At 40.9% G+C, this 12,931-nt stretch overlaps 1 protein-coding gene across 2 annotated transcripts in view; it reads left to right on the forward strand.

Moving 5' to 3' along the window:
- The first annotated feature begins 6 nt into the window (after window positions 1-6).
- Window positions 7-12,931, forward strand: part of PTBP1 (polypyrimidine tract binding protein 1) — a 32,348-nt gene continuing 19,423 nt past the window's right edge. Inside the window, exons 1-2 of one of the 2 annotated variants that reach the window (XM_026108285.2) lie at window positions 14-156; window positions 4,572-4,602. In XM_026108285.2, the coding sequence (XP_025964070.1) occupies window positions 149-156; window positions 4,572-4,602 (39 nt within the window). In that variant the 5' untranslated portion in view covers window positions 14-148. Of the gene's footprint in view, window positions 157-4,571; window positions 4,603-12,931 lie in introns of both variants that reach the window. The other variant, XM_026108286.2, reaches the window with a different exon arrangement.

Here is a 12,931-nt window from a genome sequence, read left to right on the forward strand (position 1 = left end):
ACATCTTCGGTAGCCAATAGGGCGTTGGCGCGGGTGAGGCGGGCCGGGCGGCGCCGCCATTTTGTGAGTCTATAACACGAAGCGGTTGGGTTCGTTCCTGCTATTCCGGCGCCTCCACTCCGTTCCCGACGGGTCTCCTCCGTGTGCAATGGACGGGTGAGTCCGCACCGGCCCGGGGCCCCGCGCGGGCCAGGCGCTGCTCGGGGCCGCGGAAGGGAGTTCCCGGACCCGCTCCCGAGCGAGGGGGAAGCGGCGGAGGCGCGGGACCCGCGCCGGGGGCTGGGGCGTCACCGGCGGGGGGGCGCCGAGGGCGCGGCCGGGCCGCCGCGTGTGAGGCGAGGCGAGGCGGGGGGGAGGGGAGGTGGTGACCCGCGGTGCGGGGGGAGGGGGGCTCCGGCGCGGCCGCGCTCGCCGTGCGAGGAGGGAGGGCGGGGGGGGGAGAGGCCCGCGGGGCCCCGGGGCGGGGGCGGCCCTGTTCCGCGGCCGCCGCCCCGACGCGGAGGGAGGCGCGGTGCCTCGTGCTCCCCCCGCCCGGGGCAGCGCGCGCGCTCTGGTGCCGCTTCCCCCCCCCCCCCCGGTGCCACGCTCCGCCGCCCCCCGCGGCCAGGGCGCGCCCGGCGGGGCGGGGGCGGGCTGCGGGCGCCGCGTGGGTGCGCGCCGCCGCCTCCACCGGGGGGGGGGGCGGAGCGGGGGGGCCGCCCCGATGGGGCGCGGCGGCGGCGCCGAGCGCACCTGGCGGCTCGGGGCGCTCCGCGGGCGGCGGCGCCGCTCCCGGGCCTCGCTCCTATTGTCTGGGCCTGGCGGGGGCGGGCGGGGGGGGGGCTTCCTGGTGCTCTTGCGGGCGGTGCTGGGTCGGCCCGAGTTCCGCCGCGGTGTGCGCGGAGCGGCGGCGCTTCGGGCGGGCTCGGAGGCCCGGGGCAGCCTTACCTGAGACCCCGAGGCAGCGGCGGGGGAGCAGACCCGTTTTCCTGCCTCCTTGTTTTTTATTGTTCGGTTTTAAACTCCTTCGAGACAAAACTTGCCTCCGTGTTTGCTTGGGTCGTGCGAGGGCGCGTGTTTGTTTTCTTTCGTGGGTTTTTTGCTTTGTTTTCTCCTCTTTTTTTTTTTTTTTTTTTAAGAGCACAGTTCTCTTATGTTGGACAGCATTGATTTCTCTTTAATCACCACCTCATCCGGTGTCTGGTTTCATAAACGTTTACTTTAAAACTGCTTTATAAAGGCAGCGCTCTCAGAAACGAGGTCTCCATGTTTTGCTTGTCTTGTACGGTATATTTTGTAGTGATCTGATTTTTCTGTGGTGCTTTTGGTTTTTATTTTTTATTTTTATTTTTTAAGAATGCAGTAATCATAGTTAAAAGAAAGTACTGTTGAAAGCCTCCCAATAAACTGTTTTTTTCCCAGAACCTTAAGTATGGGAGGCCGAATTAGTGCCTCCTGTGTTGCCTCAAGAATATTACCCTGGTGCCAATTAAGCATAGTCACGTGTCAGGTTTTTAACCCCTTGAAAAGTGTGGTTTCAGTGATGTTTTCATCTCAAAAATAACACTCTCGGTTTTTCTAACAGCTTGTTCAGTGGATCAGATCTCTTACAAGTAAAGTAGCTTGCGGTCCCGAATGCAGCTCAGTTTGCTGTGCTGCTTTTAAGAAGTTGCTCAACCTGAGTGGGGATTTAAAAAAGATTAAAAAAAAAAAAGTCACCATGTGAAACCATCCATTTTAATGTGAAAAATCAGTTTGTGATCAGCTGCGTGTTTAGTGTAGTTCCTAGGAAAGCTAACTTGCTGTGCGCGTGAACTAGTTCTTACTTTATTGTAGAAATTTGAGTATAACACATGAGTCTTGAAATCTTAATTATTCATTACCTCCTAAAGATCGCAGTGCATGATATGTTTACCCTGTGGAAGCTGTGCTTGTATTGAAACTTCAAAATTTTCTTCTGAAAGTGCTTTTAACGTTTTCTGTCTAGTTGGCAGTGCGTGACCTCTCTGGCTACGGGCTCTTCCATCTACTTCTGCACCTAAAATGATACTTAGTTGCAGTTTTCCAAAATTCTCTTTTGAATAAGTTCTTTGTTAAAACATGCGAGGGGTTCACATAGAAAGACTGCTTTGGAAAATAGCCTAAAGGCATTACTGGTGCTGTTTATTTTTTTCTCTCCTTTAGTGCATTGGAAACATCCCGTTCTATGTAAATAGCAATTTTTGTGAAAGGCTTTATTACCTGTGTTTTATTGCCTGGAAATTAGCAAAGTGTCAATTCCATATTTGAGGTTGATACAGGACAAGAGAATGCAGCTTAAGAAATAATAGCTTATAGAGGGGAGATGTGAATTGAAAGTGTACTGCATAAAAATACCTTAAATATTATTGGCGCTTGCTTCATGTTGTGCTCATTATCAAATAGGTTACAGTAGTATTCCAGGATTCAGTAATTTTTGGCAAATAAAAAAGCTTTTCCTGTTGGATAATTTTAAATACTATCCCCTGTTAAGGCTACTTTATGTAAAACATTTCCTGTGTATGAGGCCCACAAGAGGAACAGGAAGTAAGAGAAATTGCTTAGGGGTAAGTTTGAGAGTTTTGGAAACTGGAGAGATTCCTCATTCTTTTTGTGCTTTGTTGGAAAAACTTAAGGTTATGAAAATCACTGGGCAAAAATGTATGTTTTTTAATTGAACAAATATGTTCTCATAGAATATTTAGTGATGTTAATAAAATTATGATTTTTTAAATTGCTCGTGTGCAGATGGGTTTAATTAGTTCATTAGTGTTGGCCCTCAAAGTGTAGCGAAACCCATCTGTCTTCATTGGTGACCAGACACCAGGGGATTTTAAAACCCTGCATTCTCATACAGCATGTTTAAGTAGCTCACTGGAAGAAAAAAAAAAAAAGAGAGAGAGACACCATCGTGTCGCTTCCTGTCAGCAGCCATTGGATTAGACTGTAACTCCAGCTGTAAATTGCTGGGTTATGATGACATGGCAGGTTGGTTTTGAAGAGGAAGTATGAGAAGCTGAGCTGGCTTATACTAGTGCTATGGCTTATTTGTGAAGCTGGTAAAACATGAATGATTTAATAATAAGATTGAGCAATATTTAGCTCCCTAAAAAATCATGAAGTGTTGCAGGAGAGTAGGGAAAAAACTAGTTAATTTGAGTATTTTGGCATTAGATCACTTGAATTGTAGAATTGTTCTTGAATCTTTCAGATTTCATATTGCAGTTTAAAAATGACTGCCATGCCTTCTACCTGTCTGCCATGTTTCCTTAAAGTTACTGTAGATCTATTAGCGTGCCACGTTTGAATCCTTTACGCTGAGGTTACGGACTGTGATGTCAGCTATTGGAAAGATAGGAGTCAAAACAATATGTCAAGTCTATAAACCTATCATTTCAGCTCTCCATTTTTTTACAGTGCTGCTTTACCATGGTTTGGAGCTTCTAAAAAACACTTTCAGTGCAAGGGTATAATTGAAATCCTTTGTCTGTCTTGAGTACTTTACCAAAAAAAAAATTATATGTAGGTAATGTAATACTCCGGAAGGTTACCAAGCTGCAGTATTCCATGTTGGTAGGCTGCTCATTCCGATTCCATCGATGAAAGAAGTTGCTCTAGTAGATATGTCTTGCGATACCGTGTTTGCTTCTGGCGAGGGCTAACACAAGCTATTTGAGGTACAGCAGAAAGCTTTTTATTAGATGCATGTACTAGAATAACACTACTTTTTTCGGTCAGTTAATCGGGAAGTCTGTTTAACAGGTTTAAACATATATGCTAGATTTAATAATTGTGTTTTTTCTTCATGTTTGTGTTAGAAAAGCCTAGTGTTTGTCTTCCTAGGTAGAAGCGAATCAGTGGAGGAGTGTTCTGTACAGGCATACCAGTCTGGGAGTTGCCTGGACCTCTTCATTGCTCTTCTAATTGCCCTTTGTTGGACTGGCATTGGGCTAACTCGGTGATGGTAGCTTAGCTGAAGGGCTGCTGTTAGCCTGGCATGGACTACTTGCATTTGGTTGAGGTGACAGTCCAAGCTCCATTTGGTCTTTGCTGCTTATCTGTGGTACCACTGGAATTACAGCGTTAGTCTTTTCCACAATTGAATTGATAGTTTCTCTAGAGACAGCCCCTTTACATCCTAGCAAAGGTAATTTTAACTCCTTTAAATATAGGTGTTTTAAGAACTGTAGAAGCAAATGCTGGTGATGGAGTTGACTCTTGACACTTTGCCCTTGACTAGGGCAAAGGTTCTGTTCTAATCACTTTGCATTCCTGTGAAGAATGCTAGGCTTTAACTGTGTCGTTTTCAGTTCTCCCCCCTCCCTGCGGTACACTGGCAAAAAGAGCAAGCTCCACTATAGGAAGTGGAAGGGCTGCAGTTTTCTAGCACTGCTGGGTCTTGGGTCTCCACCATCACCATCTAATAATTTTTCTTTGTATAAACTGTCCTTGGCTCACCTGCAAAGACAACTGTGCACTTTGACTTGCTTTTTTTCTTACTACTGTGAACTATGCTGGATATTTGTGGCAAACCTATCTAACTTTTTTAATCCTTTTCTTTCTTTTTTCTACAGCATTGTCCAAGATATAACAGTTGGTACAAAGGTAGGCACTTCTCACTTTTTCTCTCTTTTTACACTGCTCAGCATCTGACTTAGTTTTAGCCTCACCAAATGTAGATCTTCAGCTTTAAAGGGTTATTTCTGGTACCACATAAATTGGTTTTCACTAGAAGGTAACTTAGTTTCATGTGCATTTAAAACTTTTATTATGGCTCAGCACTTAGCTCTTTGCATTTGGACATTGATTATCAACTGTCAGAGAAGAACTTTATTGCCTATAGGAACAGCCCTTCCCCTACAAAAATGTCAAGCCACGCTTGTTGTTTGTATATCAGACAATGCTTCTCAATGGAGAAATGTTGGTCCTTTCTTTTTTGGGAACTCTTTTAATATTCCTATTCACTTATATGTCAAAAATTCCTGTACCTTGAAAAATCAAGAGTGTTTAGTTGTTGATTTTTATCTCTTGCAAGTACAGTAAATATGACCTTTACCCTTCTAGTCTCGGCTTTTGAAAGTGCAGACCTAGCCCTGAAACTCGAAAGTGCTGACAGGAGCCTCCTTATCTATGGTGCATGGTAATAGGCTGTTGTGTTCACAGGATAAAAGCTCATTCCTGTGAAATGCTAAACTGCAATGTGCAGTATAGACTGGCACTCCTTCATGTTTTAGAAGTTTTTTATTTTACTTAGTGAACGTTGCTGCTAATGTTCTGGAATCAGGATTACAGTAAGTTCAGCCCTGTAAGCGCTCTTTATTAGGTAGTACATGTGAATGTGAGCCCTCAAAGTAGTAACCTGACAACTTTTTTTAATGGCCTGAATTCTATGTTAGCTTCTTCATTATTAACACAGAAATGAAGTAGAGTTGCATGTGGAAACTTGAATAGAGGCTGGTGAGTTGATGCAATGTGTGATAGGGCTAATTCTTTAAGTAGGGTTGAGCTTGTGTAGTATGAGCTCTGTTAAATCTACATAAGTGAATTAAAAGCATTAGAGAAGTTGCTCCTAGACAGCAAATAGGTTTTTAATGTTGAAGGAACAAAATTAGATGTGACCAGTGCTGTAAGCATAGGTGTGTGTGTTAGTGCTTTGGGGGTTTTGAGAAGCATTAAACAAATGAAGGGGATGTATTTGACAGCTATAGGGGACAGGTTATTCTAGCATTTCCTAGTATCAGTGTCTGAGATTAGAATTAAAATCTTAGTGACATGATAGTGTCTGGTTTTGGCTGAGAACACCATCTGCAAGAGGGAGTTCAGTTTGTCATCAAAGAGGAAAAGCTTGAGTTTTGACAGTCAGGTTGGTTAATAGTTAATCAAGCCATGATAGTTGTTGGACTAAGTCATCAGTTGATCACTGTAGGACAGTTTCATACAACATCTTCAAGTAAGCAGATTAATCTAGATAAAAGTCCCCTCAGTCAATTATAACAATGTGTAATCTTAAATTGCTGCAGTTTTAAGTTCTTTCACATAACTAAAGAACTTGACCAGGAAGCCTCTGAAACTCTAATAGTCTTCTCAGTGAATCTTGGAAAGCTTCAGGATGTGATACTGCATGCCTCATCACTTCCATCTGTAGGGTGATTTCAGTCACCTAGAAGAGTACAGCCAAGATGTCTAAAATGGGGACTGGGAGAAATCCTTTAGCACAGATTTGTAACTCTTGTGCTAGTTGTACAGTAGGGTGGAGAGTGGTGAAAGAGGTGTGTGCATCGAAAATGAGGTTTCTTGTCAAGAAAGACAAGGCAGGTTTTGAGGAAGCTGAATCAAAATTTAAAGAGTGACAGAAGCAAAAAAGAAAGTTGAATCATCTCAATAAAGGTAAGTTTTAAAAATATTTTCAAAACAGTTGTATATCTGATTGTGTTTAAATAAGATATTGAGTATGCCAGTGTAGTTCATCGAATACAAGTTGTGTTCTTTAATGTTTTGCTATAAGATGTTATGCGTGTCATGGATTTTGCTTTAAATAAGCTTGAATCCTATTTACAAAAACAGTTAGTAACAAAGAATTCTTATGTCTGTATGCTGTACATGCCTGTGTACAGCTGGTTGGTCTATATCCTGTTCCTCCTGTACTACTGAAGATCATCTGATTGCAAGATTCTTACATGGAGGGGCATACAGGCTTTTTTCATTGCTTTAAAAAGAAGTATAATCAAACCATGTATGTATTACTTGTTAAAAATGCTTTTCTTGGTGGTAAGTGTGAAACCGCATTGGCTACAGCTCTTCTGAAATTCTGTCGTTGCTGTTGCTTATTGTCTTCATTTCCTTTGGGTTTTTCCAGTAAGTAGTTTAAAGAGACTGCAGAAGAAAGTTTCTGTAATATCTCAGAAGCATTTCAGTGATCTCCCTGCTGAAATAATTTCAGTGATAGAGCTCTCTTCCTTCCAGCATCGTTGTTCGTCTCATCCCTCGGGCATCACTGAAATCACTTCAAGGGTTAACTGATTTTTCTCCCCTTCTGTTCAGAGGCTGATGTTCTTTATAATTGCCTAATAACTTAAAATAATGTAGTGGAACTACAGTTTGGTGGTCAGTTGAATTTATAAAACTCTTTAATGGGAACAGGATTCAGCTGGGGATGGAACTGCCTTGCTAATGTCCATTCCAAAAGCTGCGCTCACAAGAGCTTGCTGACTGAGCTCCTAAACGAAAGGCATGCAAAGTTGAGTTGGAAGACTGTCTTTAATCTGAAGTGCAAATTTGTTCATTCTTATCATGTATGTACAAAGAAGGCATAAACAGTACTCCATCCAATTTATTAAGGTATTAGAGGATTACAGTCCCAAAAAGCTGTCAGCTGTCTCGATGTACTTTGTTAAGCAGCATTTTAATAAAAGAATAATGGAAACCTTTTTAACTGTTCTGTTAGTATAATTGGAATGTCCCAAATCCGGGGAAATCTCAGACAAGCAAGAAAAGTGCCTGTAACTTAAGAAAATATCATTGAATAAAATGTCAAAAACACTTTACAGTGGCATCTTTAGTTGTCTTCCTCAGATAAAGCTTTCCAGATTGCTACAATCTAACTTTGGAGTTAAGGACTTTATTGACAGTATGTATCAATGCACTCTGCTGTTTTAAAAGGCAGGATACTGGTGCTTTTTTGAAGGGTTTTCTCCCATCTGTAGTTTACCTGTTATAGGCACTCACACGATTGTATTCTTTGTTCTTAGATCTTTGCTGTATTTATGTTCTGCAACTTAACCATTAAGAACAATAGTCTTCAAACTCCCCAAATATTCTCATGCTTTAGTTCTAAAGCACTTTACTATAGTGTCTGGTAGTCTTGTTTTTATCATAATGGTAATCCAAGTAGCCATTTCAGGGCTTTGCATTTAACCTGGACCTCAGGCTCTTCAGTTTAAAGTGTATGGGTTTGCTTAGGAAACACATTACAACTCTGTTATGGGGCTCCTGATGCACAGTCTTCTGGAATGTCCTGCAAATTAGAAACACATGATTTAAGACTTCTTTCTTCCTGTGTGTTCATTACTATCTGAAAAGGAAGGAAGTTTAGCCTTAAGATGGAGGCACTGTATTTGGACTTCTAAGGTAGTGGGTCTGTCCCCTGAAGTTACTTCTTTTAAGTACGCTGATCAAGTTCACTCTTTCAGTATCTCCTTTCTTTTTCTTTAATTTGCCTAAGTATCATTTTATTTCTTTAGGCTGTAATGGTCTTTGAGCAGGACTGACTTATTAGAAAGTGTATGAGCTGTAATAGTATTCTTTAACTATAAGTACTGTCACATTTTATAGATAAAAATTGCTGAAAAAAGGTTAGGTGTTTCATAATCCTGTAGTGTTTTGATTGAAGGATGCATTTACAGAAAATGATTATGCTTCTGAGGCATTTGAGAAGTTAATTTTTAAAACAAGGTTTGCTAGAGTGTGATACAGGCTGACTGCGTAGAAGTGATTTGTGGTCAAGCCAGGATCTTTGCCATGGGAACAGTAATTATGGCTTCAGGCAGTAGGCCAAGAATGTTGTGAGGAAATTCCAGTCCCCTCCTATGGCTTTAGCTAGAGGCTGCAACAAGCTGGCTCTTGTGGTCTTTCTGTAACAGGCATGATCACACATGTAAGCCACATGTACCCAACAAGGTACATGGATGCTAGAACCCATTGGCAAGCATCATGTCAGTCAGATTTGGCAAATATCTCTGTCTAATCTGTTAGATATAAGTGGCACACAATCAGTTTTTATACACCTGTGTCTTCAATTTATAGATAACTGCCCTTTGTGGGGCAAGTGATAAACCTTCCAGTGGATTATGAAAACTGTTTACTTGCTTAATTCAGTTTAACAGAAGTTGAAACTATTGGTTGAAGCACGGGTACTAAGCAAGATTGCTGCCACAGGTTTATTAGCTATTAGATCTGTGTAAAACTGTTTCTCTGCATCATATCTTAAACATTTTTTTAGATGTGGCAGTTAGCTCAAATTACTTGCACTCAGAAAGGAAATGAGCTATGACTTCTATTGCTGATGAAAATAAGATTGAGTGAGACTTGCCAGAAAATGATCAGCTGATAGAATATTTTCTTAACCCGTTTTTATGTATTTGAACCTCAGACCTACTTTGCCTATTAACTGTGATGATTAAAAAAAATACATGGCAAGGCATTTCACGGGCATAGATTTTACTTCATCCTTTTAGTATTGCCACTCTCAAATGTAGAGATTGACTCCCTTTGTGGTCTCCAAGTCAGTGGCATCTATTTCAAGTATTTGTTTTCAGACTAGAAAATGTGAATGTGCTGATGCCCCATTTGTCATCTGCTAAAACTAGCAAGAAAAGGTATCATTTAACTTCAGGTTTTATATGGGTCTGGTGTAGCTGGTTGGTTGTTTTGTTGTTTTGTTTTGGTTTTTTCTCTCTCAAGCTTCATATTAAGACTCTTGTAGAGTTCTGTGCTTAGTTCAGCAACTCTTCTGGTAATCCTGAGGTAATGAGTGCTTGGTGTTTGCCAAAGCCGGTTCTGATTATTATGCAATTGCAATTTAGATGAGATTGAATTAGTGTGGAGTTCCTTCTGAACTTGCAAGTTCAGTTTGCCATTTTATAGGTTTGTCACAAAATATTCTTTCAAGGGTTCTCTTTTCTTTCCTGAATTATTCAGGCAATATTTCTTTCTGATAGTATTTGTACAAAATTTTACTAAAAACCTATCTGTTCCAGCCTAATGACTTCAAAAACTCAAGGTTTGCTCATAGTTAAGTTGCAACTTGGGAGCAGAATATAATAAGACTTGGGTGTGTACTACCCTACAGAGCAAGAATGACTGCATTACTTCAGTACTTAGAGTTTAGGAATTTGGGGCCATTTAAAATGGCCACACCTTTTATTTGCTCAAAGGGCAGGTTTGTTTCACAGGGTGTCTCCATAGTAGCTAAGACTGAGAGTGAAAGGGAGGGGCTGATTAGATGAGTGGGTTGAGGATCTGGCTTTGCTCTAAAGTTTGTGCATGCTGAAGTTCATAACGGACTCTTAATGCAAAACCTCACATCCAGGTTGTGTGAGCAATTGCTTATATGTAATAGTTAAGTCTTCAGTGTCTTTTAGGAACTCAAAAGTCTTGTTTGAAGCTACAGAAATAGTGCCAGCTATTGCGACAATATGTACAGTAGAAAAATAATTTTGTGAAGTGTTAAATTCTTTGCAGCACTGACCAACTAACCCAGTTTCAAAGATGCTGAAAATGCGTGAGTACCTGGTATTCCAGTGTGCATCTTAGTGGGAAGCTTGGCACACTGGCCCTTCTATGAAGGTATTAAACTAAACTTTGCCCAGACAGGAGTGAGGCTGTAACAATTTAGACAATCCCTAAATGATAGGTGATACGTGTTTGCTAGCCCCAACTGAACAAAGCATAATATTAAATAAATATTTATATATATGCTCTAGGCCTGCCATATATGCAAATACTTCCACTACAGATTGACTGCTGGGTTGGATTTAATTCGATAAATGATGTAGGGGCTTCTGCATTTGAATTAGTACATAAAGTTCAACCATAAGCAATAGTGCACTAAATTAATTTTTTCACAAGTCTCACTTTTGGGTCTGATTGGATGATCAATTTTATATCTCTCAAACAGGGGGCACAGAGAGGGATGGACAACGCACACTGAGGTTATAACTGCTACTTACAGATCAGTGGGACAAACAATATATTGTACATACTAGTATCAGAGTGCACTATTAAAATCCAGCTCGGAGCCTGCAGACTTTAGACTATTGAAATTATTTTAAGTTAATGCTAAGTTTTCAACTTTATTAGGATTGAAGGAGTATAAGGTTCTGTCCAGTGTTCTTCCGATGCATTTTCACAAGAAAATTGACTAATGTGTTCTGTTTGTAATGCAAATCGGAATGTTTCCTTTTACACTGTGGTACCTTTTCAATGGCTAAGGAGTACTTGAGGCAGGGGAGGGTAAAGGGGGAAACACTGGGGGGAAAAAAATCAGTGAACCTTGCTGAAAATAAGTCTCCTGTGGAAGACGAGGAAAATTGGCATCATTCTTCCTAGTAGTTTAAATTTAGTTCCACTCTTAGCTCTTGAATCTCTCAGCAAAAAATGTTGGCGTGTAATATGAGTGTGAATGATGATGTCATCAGACTGGATTTCTCTTATTAGTTGCTTTGCAAAGTTATTTGGGTTGTGAACGGAAGTCTCAGAGTATGCATTCTTTAATCCTCTGGGATTGAACTCATTCGGCGTTCTCGAAGTGTGCTCGAGACACTCAATGCTTTCTGTACTCCAAAAAAATTTTTTTACCTCTTGTCAGAGCAAAGGGTTGCTGTGAGCTTCTCTTCATGTTGGCGTGTAATTGTGTGTGTAAAATACTATGGTGTACATATGTAGGGAAAGCAGAGCAGGAGCATGATACTTGCATGCTCAGTGTGGGCAAAGGCACAAGGCTGCTTTAAAAGGAGGGATGGTGCTATCCGTAGTCTGTTAGAAGTTGGTAGAGCAGTCTAAGACACTTCATAGCCACGGTCAGGCGGCTGCTGCTGCCCTGTGCTCAGGCAGTCAGGGAAGTAGTTTGTTTCTTGTAGGTTTTACGTTTGGTTAGCCTCTGGCTTGCTGACCCTTTCTAATTGTTTTCCATGTTCCCTGTCCTTTTGTTTTTGCTTTAATTTTGCTTTCAGCCCTTGACACTTGCACAGTGTTCTGAAAGTACTGGTCAAAGACTGTGCAGTAACATACACATTTAAATCTTTATTGGTGGTCCTTAAATGTTTGGAGAGATTTGAATGGTAGTCTTATGTTCTGTATCAAAGCTGTATTGCTACTCAGTTTTTCAATTACTTGTTATCATGTAGTGTATTACCTTTCTCTCTTAAAACTCGTGTTTTTGCGGTCATTTAGTTTGCATTGGTTTCTAGCCTTTTGCACAGGCAGAATGCAATTGATTTATTGTAATCCTTTTTAAATGAGTCAGTGGATCTTAAGTAGATGGCAGATTATATAGGGCAACTGAGAATTTCTGCAGTACTTCTAGATGTGCTGAGACAATCTCTGGGCTTCTTCATTTCAAACTAAGTTAAAGTTTAAGTAAAATTCTGGTAAAAATGAGGCAGTTCTGTAGTTTTCATATGAATTGACAACAGCTTTTTTTAAACTGAAAGCTTAGGCTAAATTAAGTTTTAGGATAAAATTTGGTTGTTTAGAACTTCCTTTTAAAACAAAGAGAAGGCTTAGGAAAGTTTACAAGCAGGGAATATTCAAGATTATAACTTAGAAAAATGTGAAATTTTAGAATTTTTATCTTGTGAACAACTTCCTTTCCATAATTCAGAAAAGGGAACAGTAGTGATAGCAAGACTACACAGAGCATGGGTCTGTTTGATTAATGCGGCTTGGGTAGGAGACCTTTTGTAGCCATGAGTGCAGCAGACAAAAGGAAGCTGCTGTCATAGAAATGCTCACTGTCAGTATTTTACCTGTTGATAATTTGCATGGCTAATCAGTGATTTTTTCAGAAACAGAAATAGGCTTACCCTGGATGAGATGAGATTTGGCAATGCAGCTTTAAAAAAAAAAAAAAAGTGGTTTGTTTTCTGTAAACAGGAAGATTAGATTTGTTAGTTAAAGTGAGGAATTTTATGTAGAACAGTATTACTGTTAGTATGTTTTTGCTTCTGTTAATCTCTTATAAAAATACCAGCTGTAAAAGAATTAGCTAACCAGAAATGTCAACATTTTTGCTCACAGGAGGTGTTAGTCTATGTTAACTTGAGAATGTAAGGAACTGCACCTTGATCCAAGCACTGCAGTCCTGGGCCCCTTTATAATAGCTGGGGAATTAAAAGATATATGATTGCAGAATGCTTTATGGCATGTTACAGGGAGT

The sequence above is a fragment of the Dromaius novaehollandiae genome, chromosome 25 (assembly GCF_036370855.1).
Source record: "Dromaius novaehollandiae isolate bDroNov1 chromosome 25, bDroNov1.hap1, whole genome shotgun sequence".
NCBI classification, from domain to species: Eukaryota; Metazoa; Chordata; class Aves; order Casuariiformes; family Dromaiidae; genus Dromaius; species Dromaius novaehollandiae.